Below are 25,543 nucleotides of genomic sequence, written 5' to 3' on the forward strand. Positions count from 1 at the left end.
ATGAGTAGGAGGATAATTAAGCTAGCTTTAACATAAAATATTAATGAGAGATCCGACATCACCCCCAAGCGGTATAACGATTTGAATTCACAAAAACGTCGGCGTGAACAGTCCCAACATTTTTTTTTTTAACTTTTCCAAAACTATTAAAGCTAAAAAGTTGATTGATAGCTCATTAAAAAAGGATTATCAATTAGATACAACATTTGAGATTAAACATTTTGAAAAAATATTTAATTTTTCACAGTTAAAAAAATAGTTATTTTTTGCTAGATTTTCATTTAGCGTGGTAGATTACCAAAACTTGAGAACAGATTTTGTTATTTTGGGTCTTGTTAGATTCACATTGGCTAGAAGAAGTAATGTGAAGATTTTTAGAAATTTATCTTTAATCGTTAACTTATTACAAAGCTATCAAGCTGAAAAACATAAAAAACGCCCAATAAAATGGGTTTTAATTTTTTTTTTTGAAGCTCTGTAATGAATTAACCATAAAATTAAAATCTTCACTGCACTTTTCCTAGCCAATGTGAATCTAACAAAACCCTAAACAACAAAATCCGCACTCGGGTTTCAGAGATCTATCTCACTAAATGAAAATGAAAATAAAATAAATTATACATACATATTGCATACAATTAATAAATTTCTAAAAATTGAAAATCAAGAAAGTTTAAATGCTGATCTCTGACTTGGCAAGCGTTTTTTTTTTTGAATTATAACAATAAAAAAATTGAAATTGTAAATTTTCATTTAAATATTTAATTCAGCCCAAATTGATATATAAAATGTCAATAATAAAAAAAAAAAATGTGCATTTGTATTTTTGAGATATTTATGTTTTTTTTAAAGAAGTCTATGAAAAATTTTGATTTGAATTTCAAGGCAATCAATTTATTATAAAATAAAACTTTAATACATTTTTAATTACAAAATAATATACATATTTTGTTAAAATTTGAACTTCAAACAAGTACAAAATTTGTCTGTGTTATACATATTTTGTATATATTTTTAATATTTTTGAAATTCCATTAGAACCTATGCAGGATTTTCAGGATATTTTACATTTTCAAACTTTTTTTATTAACAATACAAAAAAAATGTTAAGTTGCTTGGAGAAATTGCACGTACATCTCAACTTTGAACCATTTATAACTACGAGTAAGTAGTTAACTTAATAATTATTACTAATCGTTCGATTTTTTTTAATTTACACTATATTTTACTTCTATTTGGAATTGAACTTTTTTTTTTTTTATGGGCAGAAATTAGCGTATTAAAAAGCAATGTTATGATAAAATAAAAAAACTCAATTTTGAATAATATCGAATAACATGATAAAAATGTTTAATACTTTGTTCTCGAAATAATAAGTTGTTCATCGTTAAATTTTTTGGCATAACCTGCAATATAAATCATTCATTTTTAAATTCCAACCAAACCAACACTTATAATGAAAATAAAATACCTAATAAAATATTTTTTTTTCAATATGTCGATATAAATAATGGAATATTGAATAAAATTTTATTTTTATATCTTATAAAATTTAAACTTTAGAAGAGTGGATTAGTAATTTACTCCTTGCCAATTTATTTCTCTTGTTGATAAAATAAGTAGGTAGTAAGTATTTTTACATTACACGTTCTTTAACTCTCGATATAAATCCTATAATACAAAAACTAATAAAAGCACTAAATAATAAGAAAAATATTTTAAAAAAAACGGTAAGTATAACAATATGGCAGTGAACCGTATTTTAATCGAACAAAGGATAACGACGATTTTATAATATATCGTGATAATATTAATAATAACATTATGCATCTGTTAATTACTGTTTACAGTAATTGGATCATCGGTAATCGCATGATCGTTAATTTATTCATTTTTAGTAATTAAAAACGTTGAATAAGCAACATTGGCAATTACCCGAATTCGTCAAAACAATGACCGTTTCTGCACCAATATCGAAAAGAGCATGATTCTCGTTTCAGCTAATTTACCTGCCAACTTGCAGGATCTAAAATATTTTACAGAATTCTCAAAATAAATTAAGTCCAATTTTTTTTTTATGTACACAATCCCATCAAAATATTTATACAGTACATATAATATAATTATACATACATATATACGTGCATACAAAAACAATTGAAACAATTTGCATTTGAAATGTTAATTAGATAATACAATTAATTAATTCAAAACTCAAAATATTATATAACTCCTAAAATACAACGTGAAAATGTCTAATTTTAATTTTCCTAAAGGTTAGGTCAACCTCAATTATATCAAACCGCTTATTGTTATCAAAATTATGAATACTAATGAAAAAAAAAATTAGTAAGTTAATGAGTTTAAAATAAGAATTTCAAGATAATAATTCACAAAAATAAATATGTTAAGTTAAAATTAAAATAATATAATATAAACAGCTATTATTCTATCGATAATTTTAATGTTAAAATAAATAAATAAAATATAAATTATAAATTTTTGTTTTTTTAAATATATTTAATACATTTTTTCATAGGAGCATATGGAATTAATGTTTAATATGATTAATGATTAAGTAGGTACAATATGTAGATGAATATATAATATATATATATATATGATAACTAATATATTATATTTAAAAAAAAATATACTGAAGTATTTATAATAGACGAATATTCATTATCAGTAACGTGTGCTCTAATTTTAAAATTTATAAATTATAATGTCAACTGGATGATTACAAACATTAACAGAAAGAACGTTGTTTAATATATATTATAAATAATTCACAAACTCGGCCAATTTACTTATAAAGATAATTAATGAGTTAAATTAGTAAAAATGTAAAAAAATTAACTTCAATTTGTAACTATATACCAATATAATGTATTTCCACCCACTGCTATAAATACTCGTATACGTTAAGCCACAAAATATTTTTTCACAGCGAGTGATTTATACCATTTTTTTTTCAACAGTTCTATTTTTTAATATATTTTGTTTTATAATTTTCAATCGTATTTTAAAAATTTGACATATTGAACAATCTTTACTACCCGCAGTGGATTTTAAAACGTTTAACTTTGTTAATCTAACCAAATTATTACAGGTAAGTTTGTAGAAACGTATATTTTTTTAATTTTAAAAAAATCAGCATCCACACATGTATTTTATTCCAATTTTTAAATAAATGCTATGCATATAGTTTGATATATTATTTTACTAACAGAATTAAAGAAATAAAATTATAATATTATTTATAAATAAAAATTGATATTCAGTACAATATTATTGGATTTTTTTAATTATCTTAAATGAGCGATATGCAATAACAAAGGTTCGTAAGGCTATAAAACCTAATCAAGAGTAATTATAATTCACTCTAATATAATTGAAGAAGATTGATTATTCATGAAATTTGAACACATTTGAGTACGCTACGAGAATTATAAAATTATTGATTTTTAAATTTCATTAAATCATGCTTTGAGTAATTGATCATAATTTACTCTTACTTATAATTATTCTATTAATGTATTTTAATCATACAATTACTAATACTACTATTAATACCTAATTATTGTGTTGTGTTGTAAATTTGGGATGGAATTCAACAGATGGTTCCATAATCGAATATTAAAAAAAAAAAACCGCCAACACGGCAACACCTATAAAAACGTTTTATAAAATAATATTCAAATTAGGATAAAATGTTTAAAATTCGAAAGTCAAAATATAAAAAGCTTTTAAATCTGTGAGAATAATATCATTGATATCCGATTGGTAAATATTTTACATTAAATTATTGTTCTTAATAGGTATAAATAATTACCGTTTACCATAAGCGGTTATATTTGGAGTGTCTGAAAGTTGAATTTTGTTTTTCATAAATTCACAATATTGAATGTATGAACGTGCCTCACATAAAAAAAAAATAGAATTAACATAGGGAGGTAGTTTTATAGTTGGAAGTGTTTACTATCCTCTCACCGAGCACCTTGATCTATGTCAATGGTTAGTCAGCTCTTACTTGGGTACATCGCTTTCCACGAATAATTTAACTTTGCCAAAAGGTTAATCTTTTAATATCATTGGATTACGATAACGCATCCAAGTATATTAAGTTATTCAGGCTATTATAAAGCAGTAATTTATATTTAAATGAAAATTTTTAAATATTAAAAATACAACACTTCAATAGTACAAAATTGTTTATCTATACTATAGTTGAAATTTACAAGTATAATACACGACACTGATCATGTATTTAAAATCATCAATATAATTTAATTAGATGTATTTTATTATCTCACATAGGTGCCTATAATATAATAGAATATGTGGATTCGAAAACTTGATTTTATAATAGTCCATACAATTAATGAACTTACTCAACAAAATTATTCGTTTTTTATAATTTTTTTCAGAAAAATATTTACATTTCATAATCTATAAATAATCTTAATTCTTAATATTCACGTATTATAACCACATTGTCGAATTATTATTCTTATTATATTTTTTTTATTGTTATCAAATATATATATATTTGATTTTTAATACACTCAGTAAATAGAAACAATGGTAAAATTATAATGTAAACATTAAATACGATCGACACAGCAGTTCACAGCAAAATGTTATCAAATATATTAAACGTAAACGATTTTTATAAAGTGTTCAAAACAATAAGAAGAGTTTTCATCCAAACGACGTAATTTGTTAGAACATATTGTTTTTAATGTCACGTCTATAATAATTGTTACGGCATAGGACTTTTCATTTTAGACGCTGTCGAATTATATTAATACTTCCAAAATGTAAACAAACAAGGTGATTCTTTTATCGAACACTTATTATTTCGAAATTTATTAATGTTTTGAAAAGTATTTTTATCGTTATAATTTTTTAAGTGTTTACTTTTTTGAACGACAACATACATTTCTATTCTTTTATAATATTCTAAAGCAGAATATTTTTCGGAGTATTTTGGTACATAAAAATTGAAATTTAGGATCTGTAGTTAATGAGTTATAAGTGTTTAAGTAGTAGACCAAATTTTTTCGGGATATCCCCGTACCTCTCCATTTCACTCACTTATACTTTAAATTATAATACTTATAATTTATAAGATACTCGTCCGAATTTAGGTTTTTATGTATCGAAATACTCCGAAAAATATTCTGTTTCAAAATATGAAATTAATAATGTGTGTTGTCATACAAAAAGTAAAAATCTTAAAAAATTATAATGATAAAAACATTAAAAAATATTGTTTTATTCTGACTGGAAATTATTTTAAAAAACGTTAATACATTTTGAATGAATGAGTGTTGTTCGATAAAAGAATCGTCCAGTATTTATTATAATTTCGCCAAACCGTTCACACTAAATCATTTTTTCCCGAGAATCACGTGTCAGGCGGCTTAGTTACCAATATTTTACACATGCTCATCTTCCTTCATCTTTGTAGAAATATACCAACAATGTATATCTACGTAACTGATCGTGTATGTATTGTACATGTTTGGAAAACTTTAGTAAAACCCCGGTAAAGTAATCACGTGATGTATAAAGATTCTGAATTTTAATTAGTTATTTTATAATTACCCATAAAATAATTTAAATGGACATAATAAAGAAAACCCCACACGATTTATTTTCTCATTCATTCAATACCATCTAAACATTTAAACATTTTACTCTAATATAACCTTATAACTAGGAACAGATTTAGAGCAAAGATCTGTGAAGGGAGCATTCGTTTAAATGTACATAGTAGTATAAACAACAAAAAATTATGTTAAACATTTTTAAATATTTCATAGGTATTTATATATGTACATACATAATACAAGTATTAAATCAATCACTCTAGCTTATGGTTAAACTATAATTTAGAGATGGTGTAATATACTCGTATTTACAATAAACGAAAAAATAAACCAATAAATAAAAATATCACATTAATTTTAAATACACCTATTTTATTTGTATACATCATTCATTAAAATATTCAAGATCTGAGTACATAAAATATATAATTTAATTTATAGTTTTTAAATGTATTCAACTACTTAGATATATGTAAAATTATTAAATTAAATATTTTTTTAAAAAAAATATTTTAGAATTCTGTATTTTCATGGTATAAGCTCTTAACTCGGTCCTTGATATCAGTCCCTGATAATACCCTGAAAATGTTTGTCATATTACTCCACTTACCCGTACATTAAATACTTACACCTCATTAGTCATTAACTTATTATCCGAATGTTGTCGTTAAATAAAAATAAAAATTAAAGAAATATAATTTTTTTTTTAAACTTAATAATTTTGTAATAATTAGTTCGATAAATGAATCACCTACTATATTAAATGTTCATCTGTCGGACAGTCAGTTACATATCCAAATTGTTATTACTTTCTATCACAACAAGCGCAGTGAAAACAAATCATATAATAAACAGGATAAACAAACAAGAGAATCATAAACAAAAAAAAACGTTATCAAGTGGAATAATAATAAATAAAAAAATACACACTTGAAAGAGTGCATATATAGTATAGTTGATAATTTATTTATATTCAATTTACGTAATTTAAAGATCGTATATTTATCCCCTCATATTCTATATTATAATAAAAGTATAGATACGTTTTAAGCTCTATATAATATGTAGCAGGTAATACTATTATGACAATATTTTACATGTCACTTAGGTAATAGAACAAAATATGGTATTTATATGTTTTGGAACGGGTAATATATTTAAAATCTAATCTCATATTTAATAGTTTTAAATATTTTTATTCAAACTATGTATAGCATCAATTTTTTATTATCAAATTAAAGCTATTATATAACTAACAATGCATTAATTTTAGTTTAGACAATAACAAACAAATTCAATATTAAAAAACTATAAGCTCAATTCTTATAAGTTATTGCCTACTGGTAATCCATATAAACGTATGACTTATCTCTCGATAAACGGACAGAGTGGTTTAGTTGTATTAGACACCTATAATATTGCCTATATTAAGAAACAATAATATATGAACGTGGAATCCAGCTTAATGCAACTTGATAGTTACGAATACCAAGTTAGTGGATTCAGTGTGTTGCACTAAGTATTACTAAGTTGTTCTAAGTATTATTATATTTTAGATTGTTCCATTCTTAAGGTAGTTCCGGAGGTAGTTCCGATAGTAGCTCTATGAAATTTTACCGATTCAAACATAATTATACAATTTGCAGAACAATATTACTATCTTAAAACCAAAACTTCGGAATATGAATCTTTAGTCTTAAATATTTTAGTTTGTTTTTAATGGACGAAATAATGATAATTATTTTGCACTATAAAACATTTCTTATAATATTACCAAACAAATTTAATAAAAATATTATACTTGTCATCGTGTGAATATTTATTAAAATGCATCAAAGGAAACGCAGATAAATAAACGTCGAAGTTAAACACTAGAACGTAGATTAGATGTTAAACAAATCAGATATGGTTTTTAAATTACCATAAACCATAGAATTCTTAATATGTTTTAAAATAAATCTTGTTCAAAATCTCGCTTCGTTGTCGCTACCTATAAACCAAGGCAGTATGATGCGATGTGCGATTACGGGATAAAACGTGTTCCCGTGAAAATATCAATACCGCATGTTGGGATTTGGGGTATATCTACACAATAAATAGACAATTATTAAAGTTTATTAAATATTGCCATTACGTATTTTTTACATTAATATATTTAATTATTTATAACTGAATTTTATACTGTTAAAAATTATTTTACAATATATAATTTACGAGTTGATTTTCAGTGATTCTTTATATTATTTATAGTGTAAAGTTTAGATGTATATACGACATACGTATTATATTATCTATTTGAACAATTTTAATTATACTATAAATTATTTACATCAGTTAATATCTTACTCTATTGTAATATAATTGATGTCATTGATTGGAAACGAATTAAATTTATTAAGAAAGTACAAAATATACTCGTTACAAATGCATGTGACAACAATCTTGACAGATGTATACGTTTTAGTCGTTAATTGTTTGATTATATCTAATTTATTATACTCATAGCACCTTCTTAAATGATTATGATGATAATGATAATACATTTATAATGTCCTAAAAGTTTATTTTTAAATTAAAATTGTAATAAATAAAAAAAAATATAAGTGCAATAGTTATAAAATGTATTTATTATTCCCAATATAAGTATTTTAAATACATTTCGATTAGAAGCTATATAAATATATTTTTTATTTCAACCTAACAATAACGTGATAAATGCTTGTTGTTCATTTTAGAACACAGCGGTTCATAATATTTTTAAGCTAAGCACTATAAGTTAATTGCTGTCAGATTTTTATAAATAAAACTTTGTAAAAATAAAACAAACACAATACAACTATAATGTTTTATGATAGGAGCTTCAAATGAAATAATATTATGTTAATAGTTTATTATATTATAGCACATTGGGTAAGTCAATTATTAATCATCGTGGTAGTCGTAAACATAAACAATAATAATATGAAAATCATGTACAGCATATGATATATTAATTTAATTACAACGGCTACGTGTTTATATCGTATTTTTTAAGAATAAATTAAAACGGCGTTCTTGTTGTTGATAACGAAATGTCAAAACCATCAATACCTACGAAAATTAATATTTTTTATATATAAAAAAAAAAATCTGATTAAATAAAATAATTTTAACGAGATTGCGTTAAGTAATTTGATTATCAATAAAAAAAACTAATGAAAAACATCAGAGAGTATTGATACTTATAAATTTGTCAAGTCGGTGTGTAGCTGGTAATTCATTGAGAAAAAAAATTTAAAAATGTAAGAACGCATTCATCTTTTTCCTTTAAAGAATTCATTTTAATACATTTACTAAAAAAATAATAATGCATAAATTAATTTAAATAACATAATAATATACACAATAGAATTTATTCAGGGGAGATTTATTTAATATAATTTATAATTCAATTTAGATCGCTAAATTTGTTTTTGCTGGTTCATTTGTGGAATTATAAATTAAAATAACGGATTTCGCCATATGCTATACATGTTTTGTATTATAAGCAATAATATAACTATTATTATAATATCGTATTATTTTTTTTTTTTTATAATTTAACATATTTATCTGAAACATGTTAGATAAAAATAGTTTCTTACGCTATTGAGTATGAATAATGTATGGAACAATAACATTTTTTTAATCCTTTAAATTTTCTATTTAATCATCTACTTATTATTTACGCAATTTTTTTTTTCAAAAGACATTTAAACTAGAGTTTTATCTTATGTAATTATATTGATAGAACGATTAAATATAAGTTTATATAGCGTGGTCGTGTTGATTACATTTATAAACACAAGTATATAAAAAGTAATATTAATAATAATTTATTTTTATTTTCACATAAATGCGCGATAAAAATGTCCTAGAAAAATTAATTACATTTTATAATTGAAGTCAACAGTAAAATAATTTATATAAAACGTTTTTATGTAGAATTTATATTTATTCACTGCTATGCATAATAATTATAATAATATGTAATAAATAAAATTATTAAAACAGATTAATAAAATAAAATAATTATAATTAATAAGAAAAAAAAAATGTTCAATAAAATATTCCTAATAATGACAATAATAATATTTATTCTATTAAAATTTGATAAAAATTATCGTAGAATATTTTGTTATGTAGAATATAGATACCTACATAGGTAATATATTTTCTTGCACATTATTAATATTGTTTTGGCGAAAAAGTTTTCTTACTTTCTTAAGTTTTTAATAACTATTGCTTATTAATTAAAGTGAACCGACATAAATCTTTATAAAAGATATTTTAAGTTAGGTACAAACGTACAGAAGTAGAAGTTAAGGTTGAATACAAAATTAAAATATACTCTTAACTTTATAACCACACCGATATCACTATATTATGGATAACTAAATATACTTAGATAACTGACCACAACAATTATTAAATTGCATTATAATATTCGAGATTATGTTATAAATACAAATAAACTAATAAAATAAATGCCAAGCACATCATATTTTAATATATTAAATTACTAGTATTGAATTTGTCACTTAATGATGGTTTTCTAAAAATCAACAGCACATTTTCGTATTATTTCTAAGAATTATTTGTTCTTATATCTCGTTCTATACCTATGTCCTATACTATGCATATTACAAGTGGGATTAAACGATGCATCCCGAGTTTAATAGTTTGAATATTGCACAGTTTTGCACGTCACGTCCAATTTAATTCATAAATTTAATGTACCTAATTCTGTTTAAATTTCGAGTTACTAGCTACCGTGTACTTTACATAATTTCTTGTCTACTATATTTTAAGATTAGCGAAATGTAAAGATTTATATTTAAAATTATCAATTAATGACCTCAGTGAAATTCAAAATAAAATTGATGTAATTTTTATTTATGGCGAGTATTTTACAAGAATAAAATTCAAGTAATAAAAAGTATATTCAATGACATTTCTAAATTATGTTTCGATGCATATACTAATACATACCGATGTCCTATATATTGGAACACTTACTGTAGTTATTAATAAATTACTTGAATGTTATCGCGGTATATTATACATTATATACTGATATAATTTTAATACGAAAATAAAATTCACATACTATATTACTATAAAATGGAGGGTGTAACTAACTTATGCTTATAACAGGTTTACAGGTGTCAAATGCATCATGTAATTGAGTAAGTATAACTATCATAAATGTGATAAAATCTAAATTCAAATATAAATTATCCCAATCCCGTTATTTTTCGTTAAAATATTTAAATTAATACTTTAGGTGCTGATTTTCGTGATAATCTTTAAAAATATAAACACAATTCTTACCTCGCCCCCTCCAAATTCCAAAGTAACAAATTGGTCTAATTGCCTACAATAAACCACATTTATTTTAATGTTGAACATATTATGCTCTGCCGAAAAAAAACACACACATTACTCTAAAACCAATGCTTACATATAGCTCCGCTCAAAATCTAAAATGTATACAATTTATATTTGTAATTAATATGAAATACTACTGTATTTTCAAATTAAAATAAATCCATATATTTATATGCATTCAAACATTATTTTATCTCGACTATAGTTTTGATAAAAATATGTCTGTATAATAAATACCTATAGGTACTCAAATAATCATAATTCATAATAATTGTTTGTATCTATCTAGTTCATCTCGCATGAAACATATTAAAATACTATACAGTTATAAATAAATCAAAAAATCAACTAAATGTTTTAAGTCGAAATAATCAAACTATAATACGTTACATTTTTATAATATATATATAGTAAACTAACCGAATAAACGAATTATATCCCGAGTAAAATAAATCCCTGGTAGTTTTAAAGTATGCAGGACGATCCCACCGTGTGTGCGTTTCTAGTGTGGGATTTTGATTGCGGGTTTATGTGTTTTCAAAAGAATTTCGGCATTTATACTGTTGGGGGGTTTGAAGTGTACAAAAAATAATACACCATTTAGGTAACATCCTCCACGGAGGCGGTGGAGCATATCGTTAATAATTCAGTCGAACATGTCAATAAATTTAATGAACCTTATATGTTTTGTAGGCGGTAGAACTACATTTTCTACCTTTTTTATACTTAGTTTTCTTTTTATATTTCCATTGGTTTACGGAGTTCACATACCAAATAAAACCATTTACAAATCACCGAAAATGATGACATTTGATCATTTAATTTTTGTACCTACCTACCTATATGTATATTATATACAATAATATAATATACGTATTAGGTACACGGTGTATCTATTCAAGAAAATATCAGTGTTTATTATTAATCGTAAATTTTACTAATATATAACTAATATAATATTTAATTTATCATACAGACCATTATAATTGACATTTGTGACAAAAGCACAGGATTAAAAAATACGACGTCATAATTAAGTCTGTAGTCTGTACCCTAGGTGCAATATAGGTATATATTCTCACTTGAGGAATTTTTCATTGTGTACATCCGTAAAATACACTAAATGGCAATTAGAACTGTGTTTGGGTGGACTTTTAAATTAAATATTTTTACTTTGGGGTTAAATTAAGCATGCGTAACAATAAGACACGAGAGCTTTACGCATTATTATAATATATTACCGGTCATCATCATAATGGCGTCAGACTTTTGTTCTTGTATCTCGTATGGAAAGCATAAAAATTAAATTTAACCTCATTACCACGAGTTTTAAAAATACAAACAGGTCGTAAAGTTTTCGCTACGTGGTAATTCGATGCATATATTATTCACAGTGGGATAACATTTATAAATATTGTTTTTCCTGTAACGCCTACGGGCGGCTCTTATTTTGACATCTTGAAAATACTAAATACCAGTGCTTAGAAAAAAATTGACTAAAAAAAAAAACATTTCGATTAATTATATCGATATGGTTAATTTTCAATATTCAATTTATCAAAAGACTCATCAACTAAGAATACTAAATATATAACTTACATTTTTAAATAAAAATGTCATTTGTTTGGCATAGATATTTAAAAAGTTCAAATTTAAAGTGTATTTGTCTTTTAAAAAGATACAATAACTTTCACTTGTATTAAAATTAAGTTCGATCAGCTTGTCTTGATGTTACATCAAGATCTGCATAAAAGTAAACGATTGTTTGAGTGCTACTGCTAGGTATGGTTAGAAAACCATCAGAATAATAAATCAAATATTATTTAAAATAAATACTCGAGACAAAAATATTGAGAGCAAAGTTCAAGTTTGATATAAATCTATATAAATACATATACTGTGAAATGTTTTAACTAGTATTACTGAACAAAATTTAATTTGTGAAATAATAGAAAAAAGTACAATGAATTGAATCTGTTTCAAAAAAAAAAAACAGTACTACAGGAGTAAAAAAAAATGAGAAATGCGTTTCTATTTGTGTACGATGAAGTTTAATATTAATTGTTTGAGCGTAAATGAAGTATAACATAGACTTTTGTGTTTAAAAACGCGATGGTGTTAATAAAGTATTTACGAGTATATCACTACCCCCAATCAATTAAATACAAATGTATAACCGTGTAACACGTTTGCAGAGATATGCGTATATTGACATATTTGGGTTTTATTCGGTTATTTGATAACATATAAATGTATGCATAGTACCATAATATTATATAGGTAACTCTAATGTAGATAAATTAAATATAATTTAAATATTCTGTAGGAACAAAAATACATACAATTATTATTTTATCATATCCTTTTATTATTATAAGGTACCTAAATTATCTACTCGGATAATGCGTCTCTGGACGGTTATTGAATAGGTAGAGGTATGTCGTATGTCAATATGTAGACTAGTAAAGATTTGAAATGCGCGTATTGCGTGCGTCGTAACACAGCATTATTTGGAGCTGAAAAAAAGTCGAAGGGAACAATCGACGCTGCCACATTCCTCAGACGCAGACCAGGACATTTGTCGGAGTCAATATTATTATGTTATTATAGATGTTGAGGTTTTTATGTCAAAGCCGTATATAATTGAATTGGGATATGTAACAGCAGTGGCGGGTGCAAATGTCGAGAAATTACCATCTCCGTGACTTGAATATTCCTGTCGGCGGGCACTTACCTTCCCGAGTTATTTCAGCGGTCCGAACCAGCTCCACCGGATTCCTTGTATATGCGTATATACATTATTCACGTAATATAATATCCATCCGTACACGCACACGCCGACGGAGGGTTATCGTAATTAAAGCGTCTCGAAAACACGAATTCACAGTGTACGCGGCAGACGGTCTGTTTGGACTGCCCAACGTGTACACATAAATACGAATATGTATTCGATTGTTTACATTATAAAGGGTTTACGTGGGAAATAATAATAATAAAAAAACCTAAACCAAAGTTTTCCTCTATTGTTGAGGTCAAACGATGACAACATGTGGACTACTATAGACTACTATACTATTATTACCGCTATATAGGTAATACTATATATACACAATACTGTACAACACAGCGACAGTATAGGCATACGAGTAGATCGCTTCGTTGTTCCGTATTACAAATGAATATTCATTTTTTAAAACAAAAAAGTTTCGGGGGCAAAAAATAAAAAACGATAACAAAGCCCTGTGCATTTCCGTTTACGAATTTTTTTTTATTTATTTTTTTTTTTTTGTCGTTTTTGTTGTTTATATATTTATACATAATATACCCATACAGCAGCACAGTAATGGTCTCACGGGGTTCCCGGAATGCGATCCGTTGTTAATGGTCAGAACCTCATTTTTTACCATTACAATCGGCCGCATGTGTTCGAACCGGTGTTCGCGGCGGTGAGCGGCGAGGGGGTGCGAGTGGTGCGACGGCGTTTTAAAAACGCGGAAAGCAGAAACAATTTGTCTTTTGGCTGCGGCGGCGGCGGTAAAAACTGAGTTTTATGTACGCGTACATATATATTGTATGATTATTTTATTATATAAAATGCGAAGAAACGCGCGTGTATATAGAAATATTACATAGAGAACGTATAGTGAAAAGAGAAAAAACACGCATACAGGCGCGTGCATAAAAGCGTCTATATAATACTACGCTTATATGCGGAGAATAACGAGTGGTAATAATAATTCGTAAGAGCGAGTACAGTATTTTAAACACGTGTTGACAGTTATCCCTGTTAATAAACGTCTCTGCGACGGATAATAATAATAATAATATTTAACTGGGTGCTACACACGATTTTTATTTTTTCCTCATGTGTGCAACGGCGGCGTGCGCGCATATTATATACGTCGCGACGAACGCGCACTGCAGCTCACGAGCGTACGCACACTGTACACACACACACACGCGCACTTAGAGATACCTATATATATATATATATATATGTTTATAGGTTTTTAAGTACTATACAGGTATTGTACTACGGCACCGGCTCGGTCGGTCATTCCGTTAAGTGGTACGGATCCGAACAGCGGTTTACCGTCCAAAAATGGAAACCTTCCACGGAGGAATGTGCCGAAGACACGTGTCGTTCGTGGCCCCGTACGACGTACACGGAGGGAGGATTTATGTCAACAAGACGCGCGTGACAGAAGTAGCTATGTATGCGTGTGTGTGTGCACGCGCGTGTATAATACATTAATGCACACACGGTTGCTGCTGCAGGTATGCACCGCACCACTGCTGAGGCGTTTAGAGTATAATATTATAATAATATCGTCATATAATTATAATATATATATATGTGTGTGTGTGTGTGTGTGTGTGTGAGAATATATTGTGATGCGTGTGTGTGTGTATCCTAGTTGTCGGTGGGGGGAGGCGGTAGAACATAACCGTATTAGGTAAAAGGTATAAACCTACTTGAAATGTCGACGAAGGATGCACGAAATTAATTTTTTTTTCCCATCTATTACCACCGAATTTTTCCCATCGTAAATATTACACTCGTCGTGCCGACTCCACGTACCACCACCAACCGGTACGGCGACCGCGTTGACCGAACCGTATACGGCAATGATGATAATAATAATAATAATAATAATATAACTGGCCGCTCTACTAAAAAAAAATAAATAAATAAATAAATACCTATACCATGCCTATAACCACACGACGTTCGTATATATCGTTGCGTTCGCTTCTGGCCGTGTGAAAAACGTTAACGTCCGATTTTTATTACGCGTCCAAACGTGCGTATAAGACGCGGACACATTATTGTACGTGTACAGGTGTATATATAACATTATACGAAACGCAGCCGAACACTATAGGTACGGCGACAACGAAGTTTTCACGCCGCTCGTCGCAGCATCTATACATACGCGTTTAATGACTGCAACAGCGCCGGGCGCGGTCTCTTAATGAGGAACCGTTTGAAGTATTGCGGTAGAATCGGTATGGGAGAGTAGGTACACCCCGGTTAGTAATAATAAAAACGAATATAAAAATAAAAACACGTATCGACGGCCCGTCGTCGGACGCGGCTGCGTACGCTGCACACGGTGGCGGCAGCGGTTAGTATTATAGGTGTATATATACACAGTGGTTGTAGTTAATAATATATTATTATTATTGTTGTAATATTAAACGCGCACTGCACTGTGCGGTGCAAGTGTATGTGTTTAGCAAACGAGCGCTATAGGGATATATTATAAGTTCGTGATTCACGACTTTCAGCCGTTCCCGCCGCCGCCGCCGTCCTCTAGTCCACTAGCAGGTCGTTAATTTCGTCGCGTTTCTTTCCCTCGCCGCCGACATCAAAACACGTTCGTGTGGTCTAGAGAGGACGACATCGGCGCATGATAATATTATTTCTGTTCGGTCTGTACGGAGTGTAGTGTTCCTATCGAACGATTATAAAACGTCATCCGCGTTTGTCAGCCGCCCGCGGCGGCAGTCGTTACGACCGACCTCCCCCGAATTGATGATCTTAGAGTCGTATATTATTATATACGTGTTTGTGCGTGTATCTAATGAATAATGATATTCAACCGGGGGACTCCGGTCTACAAGGAATTCGGGATATTCCGTCGGCTCGAGTATAGTATTTACGTGACGACCACCCACCGGGTTAATTTTCGCGCGAATAAATAAATTTTCCACGTTTTTATCCGCAGCACGCCGCCGTGAGCGAAGATTATATTAAACTATTTTAATATCGCGTTTGCAGGTCGGGCGAACGACAAACTACGCGACAAGTAGATTTTTCGAATTTTCGTAGCGAGAATTTCAACTATTTAAATTTCTCATATTATTCACGGCGTTCTATAATTCAATATACCTATAGATATTATATTATATGATCCGGGATGGCAGTATTGGCATTCGGTTGCCGCGCGTATATTTCGCGCAACGGATGGCCCATTATAATATTATAATATTACCTATCGTCATCATTACGACCCGTAGTTTCTTAGATATTTTTATATTTTTTTCTTAGACTCTTGCGTATACCACAATAACCGAAATACGCGATTATACACAGCCACTGCGTGTACCTACGCGACGACTCTTTTGGAGGGCGATTCGAAACGTGTGAAATGTTGCTGGTCTCGGTCGAAACGCGTTTTGTCTGAATCTCACACAACAGTCGTGTCTTCGGTTCCAACCACGGCCAACACCAATCGATTTCGTGTTCGGCCGTATAATCGGATTTTATAATTGTATACAATGTACACCATATAGGACCGGCACTATAATAATAATATATATGATATATTGCCCACCCGTAGCAGTGCAAGCCGGTATTGTTGTAAGTTATAACGAAAAGAAAATTTAATATAATGCAATCGAACGAAATCTAAATCCGTGTGGCACCATATATGCGCCCGCAGAGAATTTTTATAATAATAATAATAATATAATATATTACAAGGACCACCGAAAAGGAAACAACACGTACCGCCCCTGCGGTCGGAGCGCGCGTGCGTGAATGTAAGTATTGTACGCACGTATTATTATTATACGTGTAGGTCCGACTGCGTTCAGGGTGGCTCGGTGGTGTAAATATATCGTTTTATTATATATATATATTATATTATGTTCGGTGTCGCATTGTTTGTCCCTTGTGCGACACGGCCGACCGTCGTGTTTGGCTACGGCACACACACACACACAATGCAACAAGGACCTGCACGGACCAGCACGGACCTGCACGTTATGTGGTACAATAATATAATAATAATAATAATAATAATAATATATGAGCATTGGACGACGACGGCGGCGGCATGCGGAATAATAATATGAAGAAAAAAATATATATAAGGGAAAAAAATAATAACAATAAATACACCCAATATTCACAAGTCAAAACCGAACCTTCCACTGCAGGTCCGATATATAATAAAATATTGTAACATATATACGCGTCTATTGTGCTTGTACACATACGGTATCGTGCGGTGTTCTCGAAACGAATGAGCCGTTCTAAATCTTATTTTCTTTCTTTTCTTCCCCGAAGTGATCAAATTGATTTTATTATGTTACGCACTAAAAGTCACGTACTTATATATAATATACTCCAGCAGTGTGTTCACTATATAATATAACGTTGAATGTTTACGACCTTCGGACCGGAGAATTTCACCGGTATTTAGATGATATTTTATTTTAGTCACCACGATGTATAATAGGAGGCGTATTATATTATTCTTTTTTTGTAGATACTGTAACGCCGACGAAGGGCATCGAGACATTTTACTAAGTTTGAGATTTTAAAATGTTATTTTTATGGAATCGACATATTATTATTATACTTACACCTACACGCACGATCACACACGAATTATTTTTAATATCACACACACACACACACATACATTACAGGGTAGGCACTAAACTCAACGGCCAATTACATTACAAAATGTATTATTATTATTACATCAGATACCACGAGACTTTTTGCAGATAAATCGTACCTGTACTCACACAATCACTAATACATTATTTCTAAATTAACCATATAAGAATACCGATGTGTAGGTATTCTGTGTTAGATATTGTTCCACTGATTTTCTTAATCGTGACCGTAGGGCGTGGACACTAACTCGATACTTAATCAAACGCATAATTATTATATGATAACTATATCATCGAAATAACTATAAGGCTATAACCAAATAAACAGTTTCTAATTCGAAAATTATTAATTACACAAAATGCAATAGCTATTTCTAGTAAATAGCAATGCACTTCAAAATGTATAGGATACATTATTAAAAATAAATTAAGCTTAGATATCTCACAAAGATATAAATTACTTTCAGAGAACAAATAACTAAATTCGAAATCAGCGATAATAACAGAAAACGATATTCTAGTGAAAAACTAATAAATATCGGAAAATCAATTTGTTTTTAATGTTTATTGGAGCTAGCTGCGCGAAACAATTACAGATTTTCAGGTACGTAATTCATAAAGGATTTCAACAATAACCATTAAAAGGATGTAAAAAGCATATTAAAACCATTTTATATCCCATTTTCATTCTCCGACCCTCGAGACAAATATGCGCAAAACCAATCTTGTGTTGTTAACTTTAATAAAAAAACATCAACTTCCATCTTTTATTAAATTTTAAGAATAATATTATATTAATCATCTCACACACATAGTGGCGCGACTATCGGGAGTATTGGATGTGTAATTCACAGGGGCCCCAGGTTTTGAGAGGCCTCTAGATTAAAAATTTCATGCACGATATTCCTACTATGATCTGTAATATACACATATTATATTATTTGTTTTAATATAATAAATAATTATGTTTTTACTCTTTTGAATTTAGAGAATAATTCAAATTATGATTACCTATGTGGGAAACCAGTTAAGAGGATGTCAGCGCACTGTATGTTTTTTCTCTCTCTAGCCCACGCGCAACATAGACAAAACACATCTATGCAGTCCGAGTAGAACTCACTCAATTTTGGTTCTAGAGCTAATATACCTATTATAAAATTAAATGTTGATAATATTTCTGAGTACAAAACGATGAGTTTTTTAAAAATGTTGTAATTTATAGCTATTTTTTAACGATATAATTATTGGGTATATTGGGAATAATGGAAAAAACTCATTGTCTTGTACTCAGAAATATTATCAAAATTTAATTGTATAATTAGTATATTTACTCTAGAACCGAAATTGAGCGAGTTTTACTCAGACTGCGTAAATGCGTTTTGTCTATGTTGCGCGTAGGCTAGAGAGAGAAAACAAACAGTGTGTAACATCCTTTTAAGTGAATCGTTACACATACAATACACTAATACAGCAATATAGGTACCAGAATGCGAGTATAGCGTATGGAAAATAATTGAAAATTTCAAACTTCTTTTATTATTATACATAATAATTATGTTGGTGTGTGTACTGTGTAGTGTGTAAGTCATGACTCGTGACAATATTATGACGTGTCTGAAGATAAGACATACAAAACTATCTATCTATATTCTATATAATTCAATAATTGTTGTATTTCTATCTGATAATAATGAACTGGATACAAACAAAATCATTAATGACTAAAAAACAAGAAAAGTTAATTTTTATATTTAATTTTATAAAAAAAATAAATTTATGTAATAATTATATTAACTATTACATGAGAAAAAAACAATATGAATATTAGAGTGAAATGGCCCATTATCGAACTTAAAAGTAAGAACATTACCTGTATTTTCTCGTTGGTTTTTTACGATATTTCAATTTTTAAATGATTTATAAGCATTTTTAAATATTAATATATTTCATACAAACTCATAACTCGTTTAAAAATTTAAGAACGTAAAAACTGACGTGAAAACACAAATACCTAATGTTCTTACTTTTAAGTTTGAAAAAAGGTCATTTCACTCTAATAGCTGTTAATCCAACACACACAAAATTGGAATTGCTGAACGTATATTTAAGTATGGTATGCGTTAGTAATCCGGATATAAGACTTGAGGTAACACAGGTAGGTATATTTGGTAATGGTCTTAGAAATGAACATGAAAAAGTTCAAAATTTTACGTCAAAAAATAATTAAACGGTTATTTTTTTTTTATTCTCAGGATAGTCCTTGTAGTAAGTATAGTATAACTATCAATATACACAGCAATAAGGCATATCTATAGCAAAATCATATTTTTTTCACAACACATTGAGGATATTTTATAATTATCTCATAATATCGAGATTAAAGAGAGAAAAATGCGAGTTGAAATGATTTTGTTCAAGAGAATATGATTTTGATATTTTAAAATTGAACTTATTCATGATACATAATATAGCATTTATAAAATGTATTATATTAGTACACGTTTGACGCAAACATGTTTTCTATCTGTTTCGTGTATGTATACGCACGCATAAATAATTAAATATAAAATTAAATTACAGTTAAAGGATAAATTGCGATACTTTTTTATAAATAATTCTATGAAATAATTACGTTTCCACTTTGATGTGTAAAACTTAAACGAAAACAAAGTTTTTCGTAAACCATATGGTTTCTCTTCCACCATAATCACCTTTCAACCAACAACCGCATACCGAACAGTCCTCTAGGTAACAATAACCGGTACGAAACAAAACCGTTTACTTCATACATATACCTATTTAGTATTTAATATATAGTTAACTAGAAACGTTTGAATCATTTTTATCGTTACAATGTTGCTAGCGTCGAGGACCACAATTCAAGCACTAAAGAATAAAATATATATTTTAAATGGTTTAATTTATGACAGCTTACTCAAACTCAAAATGTATATAAGTAAATACTTGACATACTTATCGTGTCCTACTCAATATTATTTTCTACTGTTTTGTATCAAATATTAAACCATTATTATTACATAGAAAAACTTTTTTTGTTGTAATTCATCAAGTCTTATATAGTATTTCCTATTTTATGTAAACATTAAATGTCACTCCGACGATCGTAATAAAGTGATACCTTTAGAAGTCAGATAATAATAGATAATAAAAAATATGTAAGTAATTCAATTATAATGCTTAGTACTTTGAAAATACAATAGATATATTTATATTTAAAAAAGATATTAAAAAGACTACCGATTAAATACATTTTTAATATGTTGTAGTGTATGTACTAAAAAGTAATAATAATAACCTTAAACCTTAAGCATTTGACAGAATATTGCGTTGAAAGTATAAAACTAAAAATACACAAAATATATAAAATTTTCATGCTGATTACTTTAAGTATCCTTAAACCTTAATAGATACGTGGATATTCTATAGTATATTCGAGAAATATTAATTGCTAGTGATTTATATTGAAGAAATACATTTATAATTGTAAGTTTATATATACGATGTTTATGAACTAAAGGTATATTGTATATAACTAAGTTTCTTTGTTGTTTATATATATATATATAGTTTAGTTTTAATAATTGAAATAATAATCTAATGACGAATAATATTGTGATTTATTATGTATTATAATACCTATTCATTATCAATGTTCATTGTAACTAATGCTGTAAACAAAAATATAGGTCTATACATACTATATAGGTACTTAAGCCTTTTATACAAGTCCTGTAGTAATTGTACCTAATGCAAATGTAATTAAACATTACTTAGTCAATTTGATTTAATTAGTAATCGTTAGTTAAACAAGTAAGCATCAAACTAGGATAAAAAAAAAATCGTTCTTCATTAAATATGTTTTTAATGTCTTCCTGTCACCAGTGAAGGGTGATGTATGTGTATAATAACGTAGATATACCTAAATAGTAAAAACAGTATGAAACAGAATTAAACAATTTAAACACAAATAAAAATACGTTTTCTAAGTGCCACTAATGTCGAGTATCTTTCGACCACAGTCAACAATATCATATAGTTATAACAATCACCAACTATTAACAAAAACTAAAGTTTAGTATATTCTTAAATACATATATATATATATATTATTAACACATAATGCACGAGTCTGGCAGTCGCCAAAAACCTTCTCACCAGAAGGGACCTTCACTGCGGGTCACTAATAAATAATAGTACGTGCATGCCTATATACAATGCTAAAACGGCATTCATATTGTAGCTTAAACTACGACGACAACAACATTACGACGTACCTATGTGCACTTAAGTGTGCACGCTGTCGTTTGCGCCGTAACGCGGTCCATCGCAAAAAAAAAAAAAAAAGCAAAAACAAAGACAAATTTGACCTAGAGCGTTTATTTTTTTATTTAGTAAATTTCAAACCAGTTGTCAGGAGGCGTTGGGGTTTTCCGGCATTTAACAGTGATAATAATTATGATTAAGTCGTTTCGTTAGCGTTATAATACCGACTCGGATTAGAGTGGGGGTAGATTCGTGTGGTGAAGCGTCGATGGATGAAGTCTCTCCACGGAAAATAATAATCCACTACGGGAGGGTGTGCAGCAGGAATAATACTATAGGTACAATAATACATGACATGCGCGTACACCTATGCCGATATTAACTAGGCACGGCTCTGAAATCTTTCTTACCCCTCCCCCCCCCGCAAAAGTGGTGGGCATCATTATAATAAACATTGTATGAAATTCCACATTCTCTCATTCCTTAGCGATTTTGGCTCTAAAGCCAAACATTTTTAACAGTCAATATAGCCACGGATATTTGTTGGTAGACGACGGCAGTATTGATGATAATTAATGAAGGCGTGCCCCTATTGCGCTTTTCAAAATAAGACGACCAGACATTCGAATTCACTTTCCTCGAAAACAATACTGTTTGTACACACATACTATTAATTGTTTACGCCCTTTCCTAATTGCCATATTATCGAAATGAAAACGGCGGACAAAACACTGCGAGTACTCTTAGAATACGTACACGACAATATTGTACGAGTCGTACTCGTGAGTTGTGGGGCATCGAGTGCATCACACGTTTATGAAATGCGAGTGGTATTCCGAATTCAAGTCCTTTAAGGCGCGTGTATAACTACTATATAGTTGTACCAGTGTCCGGTACGGACATCGCGGCAAATCAAAATATCACCGCCCAAATCGGTAAACGGAAATTTATTCCAAAATCAGATAGTACCCCCCCCCCCATTCAGTCCCACCGGTGGAACCGCGCCCGTGCAATATCCAGCGTGCAGTTTACGCGTACAGTCAACGCGCACGTCTAATATATTATTATAAACGCATAATATTACCTACGCGGACGTCGCGGAAACCCGTTTCGGACACGAGTCGCGCGGGGTCGTGGTGTGCGCGACCGGCGCGTGTCCGAAACGGAAGAGGACGATAACATTATTGTTATTATCGTTATAAGTCATTGTCGCGCAAACGCATATTACTGTATAATGTATATATATATATATATATATGATTATTATATCTAACTATTACGGTAACAATGTGAAAACCGCGAGACGCGTTACCTGTGGTGGCGGAGACGATCTCGGCCGGTGGCACCACCGACAGCGCCATCAGAAGCGCCGCCAGCGCCGACGTCAGCCGGAACCGCGCAGGTGCCGACATGGTGCTGACAACAGATGAACGGCTATCGGTCGCGGGTATCGTCGCGTCCTCCGCGGTGTGTGTCTTTCGCGCGCGCGCTCGAGTCTCCGTCCGGCGTGTGCCGCGTTCACGCGGTCATTGCACTCGGGCGATCCGTCCGATGCAGATAATGGTGATCCGGTGACGCGATGACGGGAACGGAAGGCGATGAAAATAACGTACTGTTTGACCACCGTCCGGCGCGAGGCCTGCAGGAACACACCGTTGCGACGCGGTTGGGCACAACCGAAAAAGACCACACGCTCGACTCACTCAGACAAGAACACACACTTGTACACGACTTACCGTCCGCGCAGACACTGGTCGGCACACCGGTACAACGCGCGCGTATTCTACCGCCGCCGCCGCCGCCGCCGCCGCCACCCCCACCACCACCGCCGCAGTAATGACTGCTATACGACAACTGAGTATAATGCACTACTACCACTACCACCGCACCGCCGCCGCCGCCGCCGCCGTAGCCGTCGCCGGACTCGGGACTACCATTATGCGCTATTATAACACTCGGCGGCGCACTGCATAATAATATTATTATAAAATAAATATCATACACGATGTACAATATATGTATATACGTATGTGTATAAGAAATATCATATACCTACCGTCCATTATTGTTGTCGCGTCCCGATGGTGAGATATTTATCCGAAAGAAAGGTCTCTCCGGCCGGCGGTGTAACGAATCGCGCAGGTACCCGCAGCGCGTCGGATTATTGTTGTTTGCTCGACATTCGAGTTGTGTCCCGCGGCGATTGTTCGCGGCGATAATTCGTACACGCACGACGATGACACGTACCCACCCGACAACGAAAATAATACGAAACGAACGCGCGCGTACTCAAAAAAACCCCGTGTAGCCCGCGTACTGCAGGCACACAGTATAATATAATATTATTGTTATTGTCATCGGTCGGACACGGCAGCGAAACACAAACCAAATTATTGAAAACGTACCCATCCACGGTACGTACGGCATGTAATATTATAACATGACGGTTTCGCCGTGCGAGTGGAAAAGAAACCGCGCGCGCATAATACAGCAATATGACGATAATAACGCAATATGACGGATGTGGGAAAACGCGAGCGAACGCCGTGACGAGTGTCAATGATAATAGCGACGGTGATGAAGTCTCCGCGCGGACTCCTACGCCGATAGTTCGGTTGCGATCGCGTCGCGGGGTCAGGCGTATCCGCGTGAAATCCAAAAAACGACATTTATATATTATTACCTACTGTACATGCCGAGCCCACTGCGACTCGGAACATTTCGCATTTTACATTTTACTCAACTACAGTCGTCGTCAGTCGTCAGCACCGGTACACGCACGACGTCACCGTCAGTGATATTGTTATTATTAT

General features: G+C 30.4%; 1 protein-coding gene across 1 annotated transcript in view; it reads right to left on the minus strand.

Moving 5' to 3' along the window:
- The window catches only part of LOC113555629 (laminin subunit alpha-1), a 51,373-nt gene extending 26,911 nt beyond the window's left edge, over positions 1-24,462 (minus strand). The window contains exon 1 of the mRNA XM_026960092.1: positions 24,043-24,462. Within this exon, the coding sequence (XP_026815893.1) occupies positions 24,043-24,142 (100 nt within the window). The 5' untranslated portion in view covers positions 24,143-24,462. The remainder of the gene's footprint in view (positions 1-24,042) is intronic.
- Between the last annotated feature and the right edge of the window lie 1,081 nt (positions 24,463-25,543).

The sequence above is a fragment of the Rhopalosiphum maidis genome, chromosome 3 (genome assembly GCF_003676215.2).
Source record: "Rhopalosiphum maidis isolate BTI-1 chromosome 3, ASM367621v3, whole genome shotgun sequence".
NCBI lineage: Eukaryota > Metazoa > Arthropoda > Insecta > Hemiptera > Aphididae > Rhopalosiphum > Rhopalosiphum maidis.